At 43.0% G+C, this 24,084-nt stretch overlaps 1 protein-coding gene across 3 annotated transcripts in view; it reads left to right on the top strand.

Moving 5' to 3' along the window:
- Positions 1-2,447: 2,447 nt before the first annotated feature.
- Positions 2,448-24,084, top strand: part of LOC106566649 (solute carrier family 12 member 5) — a 115,695-nt gene continuing 94,058 nt past the window's right edge. For 2 of the 3 annotated variants that reach the window (XM_014134884.2, XM_014134883.2), the window contains exon 1: positions 2,448-3,012. In XM_014134884.2, coding sequence (XP_013990359.1) covers positions 2,958-3,012 — 55 coding nt within the window. In that variant the 5' untranslated portion in view covers positions 2,448-2,957. The remainder of the gene's footprint in view (positions 3,013-24,084) is intronic. The other variant, XM_045693034.1, reaches the window with a different exon arrangement.

Here is a 24,084-nt window from a genome sequence, read left to right as displayed (position 1 = left end):
GTCCCAGACCTGCTGTTTTCGACTCTCTCTCTCTACCGCACCTGCTGTCTCTAACTCTGAATGATCGGCTATGAAAAGCCAACTGACATTTACTCCTGAGGTGCTGACCTGTTGCACCCTCTACAACCACTGTGATTATTATTATTTGACCCTGCTGGTCATCTATGAACGTTTGAACATCTTGGCCATGTACTGTTATAATCGCCACCCGGCACAGCCAGAAGAGGACTGGCCACCCCTCAGAGCCTGGTTCCTCTCTAGATTTCTTCCTAGGTTCCTGCCTTTCTAGGGAGTTTTTCCTAGCCACCTTGCTTCTACATCTGCATTGCTTGCTGTTTGGGGTTTTAGGCTGGGTTTCTCTATAGCACTTTGTGACATCGGCTCATGTAAAAAGGGCTTTATAAATACATTTGATTGATTGATTGATTGATTATGTGACTTGTTACGCAAATCTTTACTCCTTGTCATAACAAAGGGGTTGAATATTTATTCACTCAAGACATTTCAGCTTTTCATTTTTTATTAATTTGAAAAAGTTCCACTTTCACATTATGGGGTATTGTGTGTAGGCTAGTGACACAAAATCTCCATTTTATCAATTTTAAATTCAGGCTGTAAAATGTGGGAAAAGTTGAGGGGTGTGAACACTTTCTGAAGGCACAGTAGATCTCTCTGTTCAATATCACTTACCTTTCAACTTCTTGACCAGTTGTCTGGGACAGGGTTGTTGTTTCGGTGAGCCAACTCGTAGGCAAGTTCTCTGCATTTAAGCCTACTAAGCACATGAAACTGATATATTTTGCAAGCTCAGACTCCATGTCATCAGATAAGACCTCGTGTGCCTCTGCTACTCTATCATAGCCTTTCACAGGTACATGTTCATTTTCTGTTTTGCCAATGTACCTACTCAGTGTCATTCAGCTTATGTTTTCATCCCTTGCTTCTGTTTGAATAGACCTCTACCCTTCTCTCACTTCCTTGGCTGCTCTCTCAAGAACATGAAGGGAGGCTAGACCCCTTCTTGTTTTACGTTTGCATACACAGGGCATGATTATGTCTGCTCTGTAACAATAAAAATGCACTATCTGGAGTTCATATGCATGACACATTGCAAAAATACTATGCATAGTATGCATAAAACCTTACAAAATGTAATCATCATTTGTATGGGGTATGGTGGCCATTGGCTCAACATACCCAATGGCCATTGGCTCAACTTATACTCCAAGGCAAACATTTTGACTATATTAGTCCACACAGCTACAAGGATGCACTACAGGATGGCAGGTAGCATAGCAGTTAGAGTGTTGGGCCAGTAACCAAAAGGTTGCTAATTTCAAATCCCTGAGCTGAAAATCTGTTGATCTGTCCTAGAGCAAGGCACTGAACCCGAGTTGCCCCATGGTCACTGTCAATAATTTGCTGATCCCTGGCCATGACCCCACTCTCAGTGAGATATGAAAGAAAAAAAAAACGTCATTTCACACCACACACTTGTACAGGTTACACACTTGAGTGAATCAGGACACATATAAGCACCCCCTATTTAGGTTCAAGACCTCCTATGGTAGTTTAAAGAGACCCCAACTGATGGGGTATTAAAACAATATACTTTGGTTGAGATACAAGCATCATGAAACCTCTAACACAGTACATTCATTTGACTTTTGTGAAAATCGGTTTTCTGGTCCTAACTCACTTACCACTTTTTCCATGTGGTTTCTTCCTTCACAGACTCCCTGAAATGATGACCTCTTCCTAAATATTTGGTCACATGATTCATTTTGTGTATGGTTTCCTAGAAATTAGGGGAGGTTCAACTAACCCTTTGCTCAACTTATCCCACTCACCCCTACGCTGTGAGTGCTTCTTTGCCCCCTATTCATATACATGATTAATTGTGTATTTTTTACAACTTCGTCAGAAAATAGCCCCAAAGGAAAAGTCATGAACGCTTGACTGAACCTGGTGGTGAACCAAGGCAGTCTTTCAACTTGACCTTGACATAGTGTAGTAGCTGTCAGACCAGTGCAACCAGTGCATGGTGACAGTGAAAGCTTTTAGTTTCAAATAATTAGGTTCAGAGAATGCTATACAAGACCTGCAGCCTACTTCAGATAACTGGCAGTAACCATACAGGAGAGGAAAACAAAATAAAGGAATACATAAGCAAAAATGAAATGGAACCTTGTCTTGCATCTAAAAAGAACATCAAAAGAGATACTCCAACACAGAAGGCAACCTTACATTTGATGTGCACCCTCCCTCCCTCCCTCCCTCCCTCCCTCCCTCCCTCCCTCCCTCCCTCCCTCCCTCCCTCCCTCCCTCCCTCGCGCTTGCTCTCCCTCTCTCTCTCTCGCTCTCTCTCTCGTTCTCTCGCTCTGTCTCTCTCCCTCTCTCTCGCTCTCTCCCCCTCTCGTGAAGAGATGGTGGATGGGGATGAGTGTACGAGCAAGGGAGTGAGATAGAGAAAGGGAGAGAGAGAGATAATGCCTTCTGAATGCATGATGAATTTAGTCATCAGGCTTAGGCTGACTGGGGGCCGATCGTAGCTGTGCAGTGCGCAGAGCGAGCGAGCGAACAAGCGTGCGTGTGAGTGAGTGTGTGCGAGACCTTGCTCACAGGCACTCCATCATCAGCTATACCCTGCAGCCTCTCTCACTCTCCTTATCCTCCTCCTGAAGAGAGAGAGAGAAAGAGAGAATCACGCAACACGCCAGAAAGAAGAAGTGGAGAAGATTAAAAAAACTCTCTCCTCTCTGCACTGCTCTTTTGCTGAGCGTGAGAGGGAAGGGAAGAGGGAGAGAGAGGGAGGCAGTGAGCTACAGAAATAAAACAGTGCTTCTTGTCATCCGTGCTGCTTTCTCTGCTGTGGCTCCAGCCCAGAGAGCTCTGATTGTCAGTGCTAGAGCAGTAGCAGTCTCTCTCTCTGCAGACTGCAGCCTGAGGAAGAGAGGATGCTTAACAACATGACAGACACCGAGGAGGGAGAGGGGGGACCCAACAACCAGGGTGAGTTATGAAATATGTCACGGAGCTGTGAGCGGGTGTGCAGGGGAGTGTGGGGGTGAATGTGCGTTTGTGCTGGGTGGTGGGAGGGGAGGGAGGTTAATAAGTGTTTGTGAGGGGGAGTTTAAATGTGTGTACAAGAGCAGTTTTTGGGGGGAGGGGGGGTGTATGTGTGTGCATGTGCGCATACATGTGTGCATGTGAGTACAGTGCATGTCTTTGTAAGTTACAGTATGTACGAGAGAGTGTGTGTCTGTTTCCAGGGATATGGTGTGTTTGTCTGTGTCTCTCACTTCATGACAGAGACAGAGAGAGAGAGAGAGAAACGGATAGACAGAGGAATGTATCTGTATCTCTGCACTCCTCTTCCGCCACTGGCTTATACAATCCTCAGCTGTGGCTGTTACTGCAAGGCTGCTGTGATGCTGTGGCAGGAATAATAATGGTGTTTCAGTGTTAAGAAGAGAAGAGGAGCAGCAGATAAACCTGTAGTCCTGTAGTGCGACAGCCAGAGGACCAGTCTGCCTCATGGCACTGTCACTTGGCTCCCAAGCAGAGTCATGTTTGGGCAAGGGGACCGCCTGGGGATGCATATGTCAACCCCCATCTGTTTGCCAAGCGTTCAGACCATTTCCTCTTTTTTCTTGACTATAAACCCTCTGTTTGTTCTGAAGTTGAGTAAATACAGTGGGAAGGCGGATGTCCCTGGACCGCTGGGTCTTTGCGGCAAAGCAGAGCGGTGCAGTAACATTGGTGTGTTTCTGCAGAGACACTTCTTTCCTTCAGATGTGGCTTGCAGTGATTTCAGCCTTTGCTTGTAGATGTATAGATCCACGTCATAGGCATCTTGTCTGGTCTGTGATAAGGCTTAGAGAGCTCCTGGAGAGCGTCTGGGGAATCAATCCTCTCTTTAGGTGCTTAGATTCAACTCCAGGGATCTACAGAACTCATTCATTCTGATGTCTCGCCCCATCAAGGATTATCTTCCCGTGGGGGAAAGATGAGCCATTCACAATGGCGGAAATTATGATAGCCTGATAGCCTTTGTTAGTGTGGTGTGTATATGTGTGCGTGGTTGAGCGTGTGTGCACACGTGCCTACTTGCGTGTTTGCATGTGCGTGTGCATTCACATTGAGATCACACTTCAGTCATCTTAAATCATATTGAAAAGCCATTTCTTTGATGGGGGTCGACAGTATGCATATGTGAGCAATGCAACAAAACGACTTCCCATGACAGGCTTGTGGGTGCTCCTTCTGTGTGTGCCTGTGTATGTGCGTGCATACGTGTACAGATGTAGTATCTTAATTTGATCACCCTGTTTCAGGAGAACTTTCCTGCATCACAGGCAATTTAAAAATTGTAGTGTATTTGAAGTTTAAAAAGGCTTCTGAAGTATGTAACTTCCACATTGAAATTTCAGACTTCATTTTCCCTTATGAAAAATGTATCAAACCCTACAAAAATGTCCATTAATTATAATCCACATAATAATTCACATTTCCTGTTGCTGCAGGATTATTGTCCTGCTGTAGAAAACTGGCTCAAATTAAGATCCTACATCTATAAGTGTGTGTGTTTGTACTCTACATGGGAGATCTCTCTCCAAATCACCTCTGCCGTAAGGCAGGATTAATTATACACTGATAAGACAAATTAATTATGAATCACAGGGATTTCCTAAAGTGTATTATTAAACTGCTGATATTTCTGCACATTTCAATTCTGCTTTTGAACTCCATACTTGTATAGATGTGAAGCAACGCTTTCCCAGCCACTGCAGTCTAAACTCCATGGTGCAAGCATAAATCTTAGTATTTGCACTGTCGCTGTCTGTGGTGCTGAAATCGGGCTGTTAAAATACTGTTGTTCCTGGAAGCATGCCCTTATGTTCCTGTCTACTGCATTTGGTAATACAGTGACGTGCACACATTGCTGGGATTAGACTCTATCCATGGTGCTGAAACTAAACTGTGCAGCAGTGGCGTAGCCAGACATTTGTCGCAGCTAACTTCCTACAATTTTCCACATTTTGCCATGGGGCAAAGAGAAACATTTGCAGTTGTATAACTAATCTCATGCTATTCTGACTTATTAGAGGTGTGGCTTTCAGTTAGTTATTTTTGGCGACCTATCCCTTGAGAGTGAATGTAATTTCAGTTAATCTCTTCTTTTATACACTCTTATTTGAAAAAAAGGTGCTATCTAGAACCTAGAAGGGTTTTTCGGCTGGAGAACCCTTTGAAGAATACTTTTGGTACCAAGTAGAACCCTTTAGGGTTGCATGTAGAATCTTTTCCACAGTTTTACCTGGAACCGAAGAGGGTTATCCTATGGGGACAGCAGAAGAACACTTTTGGAACCTTTTTTTCTAAGTGTATATTTCATCAAATCTGAGTAACCCAGTGGACTGCGTGCTATGAATTCTATCTGATGGTGTTTACATATTCAGATAAAAATACCAATAATGCCCCGTTTGGAACACTGACAAGTAAAGAAATAAAATAAAACGTTTTTGTTGTTGTTGCTCAATCTGTTTGGGTGGGCCTGGCTCCCCAGTGACTATGCTCCTGCTGGACAGATAGCTATCCCTCTCTTATTGTGTGGACAGTTGTGTGGGATTCTAGACATCAAACTTATGAAATAACACATATGGAATCATGTAGTAACCAAAAAAGGCACAAAGAATACCAAGAGTGTGCAAGGCTCTCATCAAGGCAAAGGGTGGCTACCTTGAAGAATCTAAAATCTAAAATATATTTTGATTTGTTTAACACTTTTTTGTTTACTCCATGATTCCATATGTGTTATTTCATAGTTTTGATGTCTTCACTATTCTACAATGTAGAAAATAGTAAAAATAAAGAAAAATCCTTGAATGAGTAGGTGTGTCCAAACTTTCGACTGGTACTGTATGTTCTTCAATCGGAATGAAGTCTAGTAACAGTTTCTATGAGCCTTCTACATTATACAGTTGAAGTCGGAAGTTTACATACACTTAGGTTGAAGTCATTAAAAATAATTTTTCAACCACTCCACAAATTTCCTGTTAACAAACTATAGTTTTGGCAAGTCAGTTAGGACATCTACTTTGTGCATGACACAAGTAATTTTTCCAACAATTGTTTACAGACTGATTATTTCACCTAATTCCAGTGGGTCAGAAGTTTACATACACAAAGTTGACTGTGCCTTTAAACAACTTGGAAAATTCCTGAAAATTATGTCATGGCTTTATAAGCTTCTGATAGGCTAATTGACATCATTTGAGTCAATTGGAGGTGTACCTAAAGATGTATTTCAAGGCCTACCTTCAAACTCAGTGCCTCTTTGCTTGATATCATGGGAAAATCAAAAGAAATCAGCCAAGACCTCAGAAAAAAAATTGTAGACCTCCACAAGTCTGGTTCATCCTTGGGAGCAATTTCCAAATCCTGAAGGTACCACGTTCATCTGTACAAACAATAGTACACAAGTATAAACACCATGGAACCACGCAGCTGTCATACCGCTCAGCAAGGAGACGCGTTCTGTCTCCTATGTACTTTGGTTCGAAAAGTGCAAATCAATCCCAGAACCACAGCAAAGGACCTTGTGAAGATGCTAGAGGAAACAGGTACACAAGTATCTATATCCACAGTAAAACGAGTCCTATATCGACATAACCTGAAAGGCCGCTCAGCAAGGAAGAAGCCATTGCTCCAAAACCGCCATAAAAATGCAAGACTATGGTTTGCAACTGCACATGGGGACAAAGATCGTACTTTTTGGAGAAATGTCCTCTGGTCTGATGAAACAAAAATAGAACTGTTTGGCCATAATGACCATCGTTATGTTTGGAGGAAAAAGGGGGCGGCTTGCAAGCCGAAGAACACCATCCCAACCGTGAAGCACGGGGGTGACAGCATCATGTTGTGGGGTGCTTTGCTGCAGGAGGGACTGGTGCACTTCACAAAAGTGGCATCATGAGGAGGAAAATTATGTGGATATATTGAAGCAACATCTCAAGACATCAGTCAGGAAGTTAAAGCTTGGTCGCAAATGGGTCTTCCAAATGGACAATGACCTCAAGCATACTTCCAAAGTTGAGGCAAAATGGCTTAAGGACAACAAAGTCAAGGTATTGGAGTGGCCATCACAAAGCCCTGACCTCAATCCTATAGAAAATATGTGGGCAGAACTGAAAAAGCGTGTGCGAGCAAGGAGGCCTACAAACCTGACTCAGTTACACCAGCTCTGTCAGGAGGAATAGGCCAAAATTCACCCAACTTATTGTGGGAAGCTTGTGGAAGGCTACCCGAAACGTTTGACCCAAGTTAAACAATTTAAAGGCAATGCTACCAAATACTAATTGAGTGTATGTAAACTTCTGACCCACTGGGAATGTGATGAAAGAAATAAAAGCTGAAATAAATCATTCTCTCTACTATTATTCTGACATTTCACATTCTTAAAATAAAGTGGTGATCATAACTGACCTAAGAAAGGGAATTTTTACTCGGATTAAATATCAGGAATTGTGAAAAACTGAGTTTAAATGTGTTAGGCTAAGGTGTATGTAAACTTTTGACTTCAACTGTATATCTATTATAACCATTTATCCATTTCTAGAGGCTGCTATGTTTTCGAGCATGTTTTATAATGCATAATGCTGTGTGATGCGTTATGAATGCATAGCCTAAATGATGTTAAAAGCCTTGTGACCTGTTATAAAGGCTTATAGCAACTGTTATATTCCAAAATGTGATAGAGGGCCATATAAATTAATTGAAATTGCATTATACAGGTGGTTCATAGCAAGTGTTACCGTAATCCCTGTCCAACTCATGTCTTTGTCAATGAAGGGGTGTGTAACGTTGGGATCGACTGCCTGACTGAGTTTTACAGGATTAAGCTCAAAATTGGATTAACAGGGAAGATGTGCTATATGTTTATTGACTTGAAATTCAGTGAGCATGCACCCTGCTGCAGTCTCCTGGAGCTGCTGAGAACACTGACACATTGACATTCATGCACACATGCACACGCACACACACACTGGTAAAATCAAACCGTTATTAGCCAGTATATATATATACAGTGCCTTCAGAAAGTATTCACACCCCTTTTCCACATTTTGTTGTGTTACAATATGGGATTAAAATGTATTTAATTGTAATTTTTTTGTCAAAAATCTTCACAAAATATTCTGTAATGTCAAAGTGGAAGAAAAATTCAAAACACGTCTTTCAATTAATAGTGGAAAATAAAACACTAATATATCTTGATTAGATAAGTATTCAACCCCCTGAGTCATTAGATGTTAGAATCACCTGTTTCAGGGTAAGTCTCACTGTCATTTATGTTAGTCAGGTGGAGTAACTACAATGTTATTGATCCATCCTCAGAAATCTCCTATCACAGCCATTCAACTCTGTAACTCATTTTAAAATCCCCATTGGCCTCATGGTGAAATCACTGAGCGGTTTACTTCCTTTCCGGCAACTGAGTTAGGAAGGACACCTGTATCTTCGGAGTGACTGGTGTAGTGATACACCATCCAAAGTGTAATTAATAACTGCACCATGATCAAAGGGATATTCAATGTCTGCTTTTTTTACCCATCTACCGATAGGTGCCCTTCTTTACAAACCATTGGAAAACCTCCCTGGTCTTTGTGGTTGATTCTGTGCTTGAAATTCACTGCTCAACTGAGGAACCTTACAGATAATTATATGTGTGGGTAAGAGATGGTGTAGTCAATTAAAAATCATGTTAAATGTAACACAACAAAATGTGAAACAGTCAAGGCACTGTACTAAACACCCACCTCAGGAGAGCAAACTTCATTCAAACATTTAAACTACAAATAGAGCTTCATGAAAAATGTTGCCCATAACTTTACTCACAGGGGTATTATGTAATGTTGTTGGAAAGGCTTATTCAAATAAACATAGGCACCTGGTATTTCAAGAAGGGAACAATAACAGGTATTCTTACACTGATCTTCTTCTGCAGGCAGCTCTGTAGAGTGGTAGCTAGCACAGCCACAAAGTTATAACATCTGATTTTAAACCTAACACTAACCTTAACCCTAATCTTAACCACACCGCTAACACTAATGCTTAACCCTAACGCTTAAATTAACCTTTCACTAACTTTTACAATATCAGCATTTTTGACTTTGCATCTGGCCTATTTAGGGGAAATCACTTAGTTCTGCCTCTAGAACAAGACTCATTACAATAAACATCAGCATTCAGTTAAACCTGCCCCATAGTATATTGCTAATAAAGGCTGAATATACAGTATTAACTTAATGAAGAAAATATATAGGAAACTCCAATTATGCATCCGACTCTGCCATCTACTTAATGGCTGTTTAAGTATATAGTCATTACTTCAGTTCCAACCTATATTTATTCTAGTTGATGCATGTGGGCCCTGGTGAGAGTGGCATTATTGTTTTTTTGTTTAGCAGTGATTAAAACTGTGTTTTTGTAGCTCAATGCTAATGAGGGTGAGGGACTGTGACCAGAGGTCCAGATCCTATTCTAAGACTTTTCTTTCTCCCAATCAGACTGAGAAAGGGAAAGAGAGAGAGAGAGAGAGAGAGAGCGAGAGTGAGCATATCCATTTCCATTTGTCTTGTCATTACACTCTGTGGCTGTCCACTTACTCCATAGCAATTTTCACAAATGTGTAAAATTAAATCTGTGTCATCTGATTTCGCTTGGCACTCGCTTATTCTCTCTCTCTCTCTCTCTCTCTCTCTCTCTCTCTACTCCATTTTATAATAAGGCTGTAATGTAACAAAATGTGGAAAAAGTCAAGGGGTCTGAGTACTTTCCAAAGGCACTGTAGTTATCTTTTTGCTTTCTCATAATTTGGTTGTGTCTAAATGTGTTTCTGTCCTGTGGCTCTGTGGGGTCTGTTTGTGAACAGAGCCCCAGAACCACCTGGCTGAGTGGACTCTTCTGTAGATTAATCTCTCTGTAGGTGATGTGACGTGGTGAGGTTGCACCCAGGTGCAGAGAAGAGACCAGACGAGGAATCGGGGGTTTGGATAAACATAAAGCTTTACTTACAAATGGTAGCTGCAGGATCCCAGTACACATGAAAAAACAACAAACACTAAGTCTCGAAACTACCTCAGGAAACAAATGCACACAGTTAACAATTCAAGCTTCGGCAAAGGACAACCTAACAATTAAATAGGACACACCTGAGTGTCGTTAATGTCTCTAGGACGGTCTCTGCCGCCCTCTGGTGACAGGTGTGACCATGATAGGTGAGGGTTTTGTGGTAGAATGTGTGGGCATCGCTTCCTTTTAGGTGGCTGTAGAATTGAACAGCCTTTTCTGGATTTTGATAACTAGTCCTAACCCTTCTCTGCATGCATTGTTTGGGGTTTTGCATTGTACACAAAGTATATTTTTGCAGAATTCTGCATGCAGAGTCTCAGTTGGGTGTTTGTCCCATTTTGGGAATTCTTGGTAGGTGACTGGACCCTAGACCTCACAACCATAGAGGGAAATGGGTTTTATAACTGCATTTTTAGCCAGATCCTAATTGGGATGTTGAGTTTTATGTTCCTTTTGATGGCATAGAAGGGCCTTCTCTCTCTCTCTCTCTCTCTCTCTCTCTCTCTCTCTCTCTCTCTCTCTCTCTCTCTCTCTCTCTCTCTCTCTCTCTCTCTCTCTCTCTCTCTCTCTCTCTGTCATTCCATTCTGTAAACATATGTTTCCCATGCCAATAAAGCCATTTGAATTAAATTGAGAGATGGAATGACAGAGAGAGAGGGAGACAGTGAGAGAGAGCGAGAGAGAGAGAGAGAGAGATGGAATGACAGAGAGAGAGACAGAGAGAGACAGGTGGAATGAGAGAGAGAGAGAGCTAGGCGAAATGAGATGACACAGGTTTCATTTGACATGTTTGTGAAAATTGCTATGGAGTAAGTGGACAGCCACAGAGGAGTGTAATGACAAGACAAATGGAAATGGATATGCTTGATAAATAAGCCGTGTCCTGCTGTCAGACCAGCAGACAGAATGTTATCTCTGGAGGAAAAGGATTGTTCAGCCATGTCTCCCCATGATTCAGGATCCTGTGAAGAAATACACAAGGATCAGGGGCAATTCATGTCATTATTTAGTGTTGGGTGGCTAGCAGGCGTGTAATGTCAATGGTGATGTGCCTGAAGTCAGTCATTGAAGAACATACAGATTTAGGGAGAGGGGGTTGAGGTTTAAGAATAATGGAGGCAACTGTGTTCTTGGGGACCTTCAATGCTGCAGAAATGTTTTGGTACCCTTCCCCAGATCTGCGTCCCGACAGAATCCTGTCTCGGAGCTCTATGGACAATTCCTTCGACCTCATGGCTTGGTTTTTTCTCTGACATGCGCTGTCATCTGTGGGACCTTATATAGACATGTGTGTGCCTTTCCAAATCATGTCCAGTCATTTGAATTTACCACAGGTGGACTCCAATCAAGTTGTAGAAACATCTCAAGTGTAAGGGGTGCGTAACTGGTGGCAGGGAAGTCAAACGCAGGAGAGCAGAACTTGGTGAATAGCCGGAGCAGTTTAATATATAAAACTAACGGCATATAAAACAACAAACACATGGGTACAAAACCCGTAGCACACCAGTAACACATAGCACAAGTACTTACAATAAACAATTCCCGACAAGGACATGGGGGAAGCAGAGGGAAAATATACAACATGTAATTAGGGAATTGAAACCAGGTGAGTGTGAAAACAAGACAAAACAAATGGAACATGAAAAATGGATCGGCGATGGCTAGAAGACCGGTGACATCGACCGCCGAACACCACCCGAACAATGAGAGGAACCGACTTCGGCAGAAGTCGTGACATCAAGGAAGATCAATGGAAACAGGATGCACCTGAGCTTAATTTCGAGTCTCATAGCAAAGGGTCAGACTACTTGTGTAAATAAGGTATTTCTGTTTTTATTTTTTATAAATGTGCAAACATTTTAAAAACCTCTTTTCACTTTGTCATTATGGGGTATTGTGTGTAGATTGCTGAGGATTTTTTGATTTTTTAAATTCATTTTTGGATAAGTCTGCAACTTACCAAAATGTGGAAAAGGTGAAGGGGCCTGAATTCTTTCCGAAGGCACTGCACTTCAGATTGTTTAGCCAGTATTTTATACATTATCTCATAGAAAATTGTATAGTGTTTATAAAGAGAGAAACAGGGATATAGAGATAAAGTAGATAGAAAGAAAGCGACAGACACATAGATGAAAGGGATGCAGATAACTGGGAGGGAGGGAGGGAGGGAGGGAGGGAGGGAGGGAGGGAGGGAGGGAGGGAGGGAGGGAGGGAGGGAGGGAGGGAGGGAGGGAGGGAGGGAGGGACATGAGTCACTCCTTCCTTTGCCTTCTTCCTCCACCACCTCCTCCTTTTCCTCCTCCTCTTCTTCTTCCTCCTGTACTCTAATCTATGCTCTGGTTATGTCTGGCTCCATCTGTCCCCTGCGTGTGATCTCAGATAATGACTTCTCTATTATTAGTATTCTGTACATTGAGCCAGACATCAGCACAAACGTGCCTGGTACAGACAAAGATCGCTGGCTGATACACAATCTAGGCAGGCAGCTGTGAAACTGTAAGTTGAAATACCCCTCTCAGGTCCCCCTCACTTGAGGATGGTTCTTCAAGGTTGTGGTTCCATGTCCCAACACTCATGTCTGAACATGTAAAGTGCAGAATATGCATTTGAACGGACAGTGCAGAGGAAATACGCACAACACATATTGCACCCACAACATACAGTGAAACAGTCAGTGCAAGACACAGTCCTAGAATCCACCTGATTTCACTCTCCATCCAATATGGCTCCACACCAGAATTGGTTATTGTTGTCTATGTAGATTGGAGATTGGGAAACTTTCCAAATTCTAATTGTATGGGTACCAGTCATGGCTCACAGGTGGAGGGTGACCTTTTGTTTTCAATCCAGCATTTAATATACATCATTATGGGATAATGAGGCAGTCTGCAGTCAACACACACACAAAGTAGAGTGATCATCAGCCCCATAGAGAAAGAGAACATACTAATGAAACAGGCCTTGGAGCAAACAACCCCAAAATGAAAAAGAGCCCTTCTATCCTCTTTAAAATAATACATTTTAAAGAGGATAGAAGGGTGTGAAGGATGTGAAAAACTGAACATTCCAACGGAAACTGTGGCTGTGGAGTCCCTAGAGCCCAGACTTTACGGTCCTACCAAGCAGCAATAAAAACTGACGCGTTGGGGGCTAATCAATAGTCCAGCAATGGGAGTGGTACTGAGGTGAGAGGACGGGTGGCTCACCTCTGGAGTGGGCTCGCACATCAGAAACACTTTCATTCACTCCCTTTCTGTGGGAAAGAAGCATCGACTCCGCCTCGTAAATAATCTCCCTTCTCCCATCCCACACAATGGAGTTCTGATGTACCTAACCCCCCAAGCTAGTTGCTATGTTCATACTGTAGCAACAGGGATCATTGGCTAATATAATAGCATTGTGTTTGTGTCCTGTGATGCACACATTACATGTTTGCAGTTTTGAACTTAGGAGAGTACACTCTTAGAAAAAAAAGGTGCTATCTAGAACCTTAAAGGGTTCTTTGGCTGTCCCAATAGGATAACCCTTTGAAGAACCCTTTTTTTCCCAGGTAGAACTCTTTTGGTTCCAGGTAGAACCCTTTTGGGTTCCATATATACTGAACAAAATTATAAACACAACATGTAAAGTGTTTCATGTGCTGAAATAAAAGATCACAGAAATGTTCCATATGGACTAAAAGCTTACTTCTCTCAAATGTTCTGCACAAATGTGTTTACATCCCTATTAGTGAGCATTTCTCCGTTGCCAAGATAATCCATACACCTGACAGGTGTGGCATATCAAGAAGCTGATTAAACGGCATGATCTTTACACATGTGCACCTTGTGCTGGGGACAACAAAAAGCCACTCTAAAATGTGCAGTTTTGTTAACAATGTCTGAAGTTTTGAGGGAGCATGCAATTGGCAAGCTGACTGTAGGAATGTCCACCAGAGTTGTTGCCAGATAATTTTATGTTAATTTTCGACCATAAGCCACCTCCAACATTGTTTTAGAGAAACAACAACACAGAGTTACACATGGGATAAACAAAGGTACAGTCAATAACACAATAGAAACATCTGTATACAGTGTGTGCAAATGAAGTAAAGAGGTAAGGCAATAAATAGGCCAATAGTGGCGAAGTAATTCCAATTTAGCGATTTACACTGGAGTGATATATGTGCAGATGAGAATGTGCAAGTAGAAATACTGTTGTGCAGAAGAGCAGAAAAACAAAAACAAATATGGGGATGAGGTAGGTAGTTGGTTGGATGTGCTATTTACAGATGGGCTGTGTTACAGCTGCAGCGATCAGTAAGCTGCTCTGACAGCTAATGATTTCAATAGATCATCATTATACCGGTGCAGTGAACATCATAGCAGAACATCCAATCAGGATTTTAAGAACCCTAATGAGTATCTCTGTATGATAAATTATGTAAACTTGTAAGTAGGGCTGTTGCAGTGACCATATATGCATATATGCCACACCTGCAGTCATGACCAAAGTCAAATTCCACGTGACGGTTCAGTCACACTAATTCCCGCACTGTTGGAAGTACCCAACTAGTACCCAACTCACCTAATGGTCTTGTACTCAGGGCTCTATTGTCCCTCTAACCACCATGACATCAATGAAAGGCAATCCCATCAAACACTTATTACCAAAACAGTATCAAGCTTTTAAAACTCACTGTGATTGATCAATTTGAAGGAAGAAGTTCAACCACAGGTTGAAACTGAGTGGAAAACATGGTCATTGTGGATGTTGTTTCAAAGCTTAGCACGGGGGAAAAGGGGATGGTTTGGCTGGCCAGGACTTCCTTGTCCCATCGCGCTCTGGCGACTCCTTGTCGCGAGCCGGGCGCCTGCAAACTAACGTCGGTCGCCAGTTGGACTGTGTTTCCTCTGACACATTGGTGTGGCTGGCTTCCAGGTTAAGCGAGCAGTGTGTCAAGAAGCAGTGCGGCATGGCAGGGTCATGTTTTGGAGGACGCATGGCTCTCGACCTTCGCTTCTCCCGAGTCCATAGGGGAGTTGCAGAGATGGGACAAGACTGTAACTACCAATTGGATATCATGAAATTAGGGAGGAAAAGAGGCAAAAAGTTTAAAAAAAACATGAAATATCACATTTACATACGTTTTCAGACCCTTTACTCAGTACTTGCTGAAACACCTTTGGCAGCAATTACAGCCTTGAGTCTTCTTGGGTATGACTCTACAAGCTTGGCACACCAGTATTTGGGGAGTTTCTCCCATTCTTCTCTGCATATCCTCTCAAGCTCTGTCAGGTTGGATGGGGAGCTTCGCTGCACAGCTATTTTCAGGTCTCTCCAGAGATGTTTGATCGGGTTCAAGTCCGGGCTATGGCTGGGCCACTCAAGGATATTCAGAGACTTGTCCCGAAACCACTCCTGCATTGTCTTGGCTGTGTGCTTAGGGTCGTTGTCCTCTTGGAAGGTGAACCTTCGCCGCAGTCTGAGGTCCTGAGTGCTCTGGAGCAGGTTTTAATAATGGATCTCTCTGTACTTTGTTCAACTTTCCCTCGATCCTGACTAGTCTCTCAGTCCCTGCCGCTGACAAACATCCCCACAGCATGATGCTGCCACCACCATACTTCACCGTAGGGATGGTGCCAGGTTTCCTCCAGATGTGACGCTTGAAATTCAGGCCAGAGAGTTCAATCTTGATTTCATCAGACCAGAGAATCTTGTTTCTCATGGTCTGAGAGTCCTTTAGGTGCCTTTTGGCAAACTCCAAGTGGGCTGTCATTTACTGAGGAGTGGCTTCCGTCTGGCCACTGTACCATAAAGGCCTGATTGGTGGAGAGGTGCAGAGATGGTCGTCCTTCTGGAAGGTTCTCCCATCTCCACAGAGGAACTCTAGAGCTCTGTCAGAGTGACCATTTGGGTTCTTGGTCACCTCCCTGACCAAGGCCCTTCTCTCACCTCCCCTCTTCCATTTAAGAATGATGGAGGCCACTGTGTTCTTGGAGACCTTCAATGCTGCAGAAATGGTTTGGTACCCTTCCCCAGATCTGTGCCTCGACATAATCCTGTCTCAGAGCACAATGGACCATTCCTTCGACCTCATGGCTTGGTTTTTGCTCTGACCTGCACTATCAACTGTGGGACCTTATATACCCTGATACCCTGATGAAGACAGCTTGGCTGTCGAAACATTGGATATTACATTTTTGCATCTGAGCTCCTAGAGTGTGCGGCTCTCCCTTATTTTCAAGTTTTCTACTCCGCTAGCCAGCACCTCGCCTTAATAGGTGTGCGTTGCTTTTTCTTCTAGAATGGTTTTTGCTCTGACATGCACTGTCAACTGTGGGACCTTATATAGACAGGTGTGTGACTTCCCAAATCATGTCTAATCAATTGAATTTAGCAGAGGTGGACTCCAATCAAGTTGTAGAAACATCTCAAGGATGATTAATGGAAACAGGATGCACCTGAGCTCAATTTCGAGTCTCATAGCAAAGGGTCTGAATACTTATGTAAATAAGGTATTTCAGTTTTTTATTTTTAATACAGTTTCAAAAATGTATTAACAAATGTGGAACAAAATGTGAAAAAGGGGAAGGTGTAACGATCGTCGTCGGGTGATGAGGAAGCGGACCAAAACGCAGCTGGGAGCGAACACATGTTTATTCTTTACACTGAAATAAACACGTACACAAAACCAAGAAAATGCCGATACGTTAACTGCTCAAAATCAAAGAGACAACACCCCCACAAACAGCGTGGGGAAAAAGGAACTTAAATGTGATCCCAATCAGAGACAACTAGCGACAGCTGTCTCTGATTGGGAATCGACAGAACCCAACATAGAAATAACCCACATAGAGCTAACACAAGGCTATAACGCAAACATAGAAAGCAAACCACGGAAAAATACCCAACATGACACACCCTGATCCAAAATACCCGAGTTCACCTGGTCAGGGCGTGACAGTACCCCCCCCCCCCCAAACTTAAGTCTATTAGGGGGGGAACCCGGGTGGGCGCCTCACCCTCGGTGGAGGCTCTGGCCCCGGGCGTGTTCTTTCCCCCGCCTCCACCTTAGCCCTACCCCTCTGGCCCGGACTGGACCACTGTGGAGCGGCATGCTCAGGCTCCGGAGCGGAGCCGTCGACCGGAACAGGATTGGGCACCGGTGGACCGGACACGGGCCGTGCCGGACTGGGAACACGCACCACTGGCTTGGTGCGCGCAGCAGGAACGGGCCGGGCCGGACTGGGAACACGCACCACTGACTTGGTGCGGGGATCAGGGACGGGCCGGACAGGACTGTGGACACGCACCGTGGGCTTGGTGCGGGGAGCAGGAACGGGCCGGACAGGACTGTGGACACGCACCATGGGCTTGGTGCGGGGAACAGGGATGGGCCGGACAGGACTGGGGACACGCACCACTGACCTGGTGCGGGGAGCAGGGACGGGCCGGACAGGACTGTGGACACGCACCGTGGGCTTGGTGCGGGGAGCAGGGACGGGCCGGACAGGACTGTGGACACGCCCCGTGGGCTTGGTGCGGGGAACAGGGACGGGCTGGGCAGGACTGTGGACACGCACCGTGGGCTTGGTGCGGGGAACAGGGATGGGCCGGACAGGACTGGGGACACGCACCACTGACCTGGTGCGGGGAGCAGGGACGGGCCGGGCCGGACTGGGAACACGCACCACTGGCTTGGTGCGGGGAGCAGGAACGGGCCGAGCCGGACTGGGGACACGCACTACTGACTTGGTGCGGGGAGCAGGGACGGGCCGGGCCGGACTGGGGACACGCACCACTGACTTGGTGCGGGGATCAGGGACGGGCCGGACAGGACCGCACCAAGTCAGTGGTGCGTGTTCCCAGTCCGGACAACATGACACACCCTGACCCAAAATACCCGAGTTCACCTGGTCAGGGCGTGACAGAAGGGGTCTGACTACTTTCAGAATGCACTGTAGCCTAATAGCTTACCACATATTCCACACAGTAGAAAAACATTTAAAAAAATAATATTTAAGATGTCTTTGGTACATAATTGGTCTTGCCTTTACTACAAAATTAAACAAATTCAAGTAATCGCCTTTGAATGTGGACTGTATTATTATGCATACTAGATGGACTGGTTACCTTACGCTCCAAAATGTATATCCATGAGTCTGGGAGAGAACGTATAGGCCTTGGCGATGCTATTAGTTAATTGATTGTGTTGGGCGGCTTACAGTTAGCCTACAATTATAGTGAATTTGTATTTGATTTTGAATAACCTAGTAATAGGGCATTTTTTATATTTTCATAATCAATAGGCTGACACATTACCTTTAGCTACAGATTATCTCACCACTATGCATTTCCATCTCCTCTCTCTCCTTCATTCCTTTCTCGAGTGCGCAGAGAGAGGAGCTGTCAACATTTTTTATTAAATATGTTTTCTTGTGAAAACATGTTACTATCGATGTTCCCGAACAGATTTCACTTAATAGCTGCAGGAACAGGGTTGGAGAGCCCATGGCATACAGAGTTTGGATGGAATATGACCTGTAGCGCAGCGAGAGGCTGCATGCTCCTCAAACAGTGGTTGATGCATGGAGTGAAATACAGTAAGTGTTCTTATTAGCCCAGACATTTCTATATGCAATCCTGTGTGAAAGCAGTGTTTTGACCGAAAGGTTGCTGGATCGAATCTCCGAGCTGACAGGGTAACAATGTGTTGTTCTGCCCCTGAACAAGGCAGTTAACCCACTGTTCCTAGGCTGTCATTGTAAATAAGAATTTGTTCTTAACTGACTTGCCTAGTTAAATAAAATGTTTTCCACTTAAGAGGAAGATCCCAGCTGCTACTATATTTATGTCTGAGCTGCTCATATTAAGCACATGCTCTGCAATAAAACTGGAGTAGCCTACGCTGGCATGATTAAAAAACATGTTTTTTTATCAGTTAAGTCAGTTAAGAACAAATTCTTATTTTACAATGGGGGCCTCCCCCGGCCAAACCCTCCCCTAACCCGGACGACGCTGGGCCAATTGTGCGCCATCCAATGGGACTCCCGATCACGGCCGGTTGTGATACAGACCGGGATCGAACCAGGATCTGCAGTCACGCCTCAGTGCGCTACTCGGGAGCCACTCGGGTGGATGACGTATTTTTTTCCCCTGTTCCTGCCCAATTGATAATGGGCCATTATAAATCCAAACTAAAGACAAGATTTAATTGAGAATAGTCTGATAGTCACACCCTCGCAGCGTGTGCTGCCAGAGGCAAGGAACAGAGAGCAAGCTTTTTTTGCAACATTCTCAAATCATCAATAGTCGATAGTTGCATTATGCAGCCCATATTTGTTTTGATTTCTGAGACATTCTAAGGTGTGTATCATTCACAACTAAAGTTGCCAAGTAACTGAAAATCTAGTGCATAGGACTTTTACGGTAAACCACTTCATTTACGGTAAACCACTTCAAACCACTTCATGTGCGCACTCGCTCTGGAATGGGAAAAATATCCTTTTAAAAAAATAAAAAAATAAATATCAATTTTATTGAGCTACGTTCAGATATATTTTTCTTACTATACAATCATATAATGGCATGGGACTTATAAGCATATTTTGTCTACTAAATTATCTAGCCTATAGCCTATGGCATGACGCATAGCCAGATAACATACAGCAGGCCATCTCTATTCTGTTCTTCTAAAATAAATGTTTCTTCATATCATAATGTTTCTTTAGACCTGCCTAAAGTAAATCATGGATTTATTGTGATAGTGTATATTAAATGGATTCTAGGTTCATTAAATGGATTAAATGGATTCTAGGTTCTTCACTTTTTTAAATGTAGATGTTCAAAAGTCCCAAATCAGCAGCTTGAATTCATGGAGGCCTGGAGATGCTCAACGTGTTGATGACAATAACAGTCTGACAAATGTCATGACAGCCCTACTTGTAAGTACATGCTATATGCATCCATCTGAAGGCCAAGTGTATTGTTTGTGTTTATCAATCTCACTTCTTGTAACATCTGAGATCTAATTCCCTTAAAGCACCTATCGGTCTTCATGCACATTGATTTTGACCAATTACAGTCAGACGAAAAGGTTCCTCTCCACTCTGCTGGCATACTCTCTCTCTCCCTCTTTCTTGCTCCTTTTCACTCATTCTCTCAAGGCATCATGATAGGGGATGTGGGCTGTATGTTCTTCTAGGTTCTTCACAGTATAGGGGATGTGGACTGTATGTTCTTCTAGGTTCTTCACAGTATAGGGGATGTGGACTGTATGTTCTTCTAGGTTCTTCACAGTATAGGGGATGTGGACTGTATGTTCTTCTAGGTTCTTCACAGTATAAGGGATGTGGACTGTATGTTCTTCTAGGTTCTTCACAGTATAGGAGATGTGGACTGTATGTTCTTCTAAGTTCTTCACGGTATAGGAGATTTGGATTGTATGTTCTTCTAGGTTCTTCACAGTATAGGGAATGTGGACTGTATGTTCTTCTAGGTTCTTCACAGTATAGGGGATGTGGACTGTATGTTCTTCTAGGTTCTTCACAGTGTACACCACCTTTCTATCTGTTTCTTTCCATCTCATTGTGGTTTTTATTCTGTTACCAATTCATTTGTTTTATTCAGCAAATGTTTGCCTTACTTTTTGGGAATGGGCTCAAAATTAAGCATTTCCCTGTAAAGCCTACACCAGTTGTATTTGGCGCATGTGACCAATAATATTTGGTTGGATTGGATCTTAAAACCTGTTTGGGATAGGGGGCAGTATTTTCACGGCCGGATAAAAACGGACCCGATTTGATCTGGTTACAACTCCTTCCCAGAAACTACAGTATGCATATAATTAGTAGATTTGGATAGAAAACACTCTAAAGTTTCTAAAACTGTTTGAATGGTGTCTGTGAGTATAATAGAACTCATATGGCAAGCCAAAACCTGAGACGATTCCATACAGGAAGTGCCCTGTCTGACAATTTGTTCTCCTTCTGTGGCATCTCTATCGAAAATACAGCATCTGTGCTGTAATGTGACATTTTCTAAGGCTTCCATTGGATCTCAGAAGGTGCCAGAAAGTGTAATGGGGTGTCTGCAGTCTCTGGGCGAAAAACAGCAGGAGTTGTTGTGAGTGGTAAGGCTGGGAACAGTGACACTGGAGATGCGCGTCCACGAGACGACTCAATTTTTTTCTTTCAGCCTTTGAATGAATACAACGTCGCCCGGTTGGAACATTATCGCTATTTTACGAGAAAAATAGCATAAAAATTGATTTTAAACAGCGTATGACATGCTTCTAAGTACGGTAATGGAATATTTTTACATTTTTTGTCACGAAATGTGCTCATGCGTCACCCTTCGGATTGTGACCTGAACGCACAAACAAAACGGAGGTATTTGATTATAACTATGGATTATTTGGAACCAAAACAACATTTGTTGTTGAAGTAGAAGTCCTGGGAGTGCATTCTGATGAAGAACAGCAAAGGTAATCCAATTCTTCTTATAGTAAATCTGAGTTTGGTGAGGGCCAAACTTGGTGGGTGTCAAATTAGCTAGCCATGATGGCCGGGCTATGTACTCAGAATATTGCAAAATGTGCTTTCGCCGAAAAGCTATTTTAAAATCTGACACCGTGGTTGCAAAAAGGAGTTCTGTATCTATAATTCTTAAAATAATTGTTATGTTTTTTGTCAACGTTAATCGTGAGTAATTTAGTAAATTCACCGGAAGTTTGCGGTGGGTATGCTAGTTCTGAACATCACATGCTAATGTAAAAAGCAGTTTTTTGATATAAATATGAACTTGATTGAACAAAACATGCATGTATTGTATAACATAATGTCCTAGGAGTGTCATCTGATAAAGATCATCAAAGGTTAGTGCTGCATTTAGCTGTGGTTTTGGTTTTTGTGACATATATGCTTGCTTTGAAAATGGCTGTGTGATTATTTTTGGCAGGGTACTCTCCTGACATAATCTAATGTTTTGCTTTCGCTGTAAAGCCTTTTTGAAATTGGACAATGTGGTTAGATTAATGAGAGTCTTGTCTTTAAAATGGTGTAAAATAGTCATATGTTTGAGAAATTGAAGTTATAGCATTTTTGAGGTATTTGTATTTCGCGTCACGCTCTATCTACCATTGGATATTGGTGAGGCGTTCCGCTAGCGGAACGTCTGTCCCTAACAGGTTTTAATATTGCACACCACTGCATATGCCACAGGACACTGCATTCTACCTTGTTTTCCCCAGCCCCCAACAAACACACACACACAGACAGTACACACACACATACAGTACACACACACAATTCATTCCTGACCATGACGGGTGTTAGAGTTATTTTGTTTAATCGATGCTACTGTATGCCTGTTTCTACTCCCTGTAGCTGACAGGCCCTCTAAAAGCCCCCGTTGAGGCTGTAATCAAATCACCATAAATACCTCTGTATTTCCTTACTGAAGTAAAATCAGAGATACACAATGTTTTATTATTTGACTGACATCCATACAATTGGAGATCCTTCTTTTCATTTCCGTCTCTAAATATTGGGTTATTTTCCACCAACTTGTCAGTTTCTGTTGACAATGCTGTTATCAGTCCATTCATGTAACAACAATGATGCAACATATAGCCTACAGTAAACAAAGACATGATTATGATTATATAGTGGATTCAGAAGAACATCTAAAAGGCTTTACCTCTTAAAGCCGGGTTACACGGCATGACACAGAAAAGTTTGGTCACCACTTATGTAACAACAGCATGTACAGACAGAATGTTGGCATGTCTGAGCAAGACACAGGTCAGAGGTGAGGGTATTATTATGATGGATAGACAGACGCCTGTTAAAAATAAAACATAAGCACAGCGCTGCCAAATCAACCAAATGCCCTGGAATTGCTTTGAGCATGCAGACTACTGTGTAATGAAAATGTAGTTGATAAAGACCGAATATTATTATCCAAAGAAGATTACACAGGAAAGACATGTCTTGGAATTGTAGATTTGATTTTCAAGTTCTGAGTTCAAGGCTGCGTCATTCTTAGCTGCGGATACAGTAGGTAGTCACAGAACATCAATTGGGACATTCATCTTGGAGCACCAGGCAGATGGTCCAAACCGCAAGTGCTGGAACCATGGAACCATGGAATTTAGAGAAGAAGACACTATGGGGTAACATTCATTCACCCACTTAATGCTTAGTATCCCTCGTAAGCACTGTGACCCTGTGGCCATGGCATCATTGTGGTTTGGCACATTTGTGAATATGTCTGGTACAACAACTCTACCTGTACAACAGCATATTGATTCATGGATTTACAATGTAACCTACAACATCTGACAACAATCTAGCTCTTATTGGCTCGTATTGGCACTAATCTAGCACTAATTAGTTTACATGTACAACATGACTTCACGACTATGTTCCATCAGACACAGGCATACAATGTGTATCCTGCTTACGACAGGTGTGGTTTGCTGTCTCTCCATCCACGGCCATTCATTCCTTCAGAGCAGGCAACCCCCTGCCTCTTCATCATGTATTGCTTCTTTACTGAAATGTCTTACTTTCGATAAGATTGCTTTAACGAAAATGCTCCCCGACACGTCATCTCTGCACACTCCAAGGTAAATGATGAATGGTGGCGGCATTAGAGCTGCGTTGGCTAATGGAAATAAATTAAACATTTCCATCGCAAGATTAGTGGGACTGACCAGAGGCATCTGTCTTTCCTTCCCTAACTCTTTACCTCTGTCCCTGACTCTCTACCTCTGTCCCTGACTCTCTACCCTGTCATTCTTCTCTGTCCCTGTCATTCTGTCTGTCTCTCTCAATTCAATTCAAAGTGCTTTATTGGCATGGAAACATATGTTTACATTTCCAAAGCAAGTGAAATAAACAATAAAAAATGTACAATAAACATTACAATCACAAAAGTTCTAAAGGAATAGAGACATTTCAAATA

Source organism: Salmo salar, chromosome ssa13 (assembly GCF_905237065.1).
Source record: "Salmo salar chromosome ssa13, Ssal_v3.1, whole genome shotgun sequence".
Taxonomy (NCBI): domain Eukaryota; kingdom Metazoa; phylum Chordata; class Actinopteri; order Salmoniformes; family Salmonidae; genus Salmo; species Salmo salar.
This window is presented reverse-complemented; position numbering and strand designations above follow the sequence as displayed.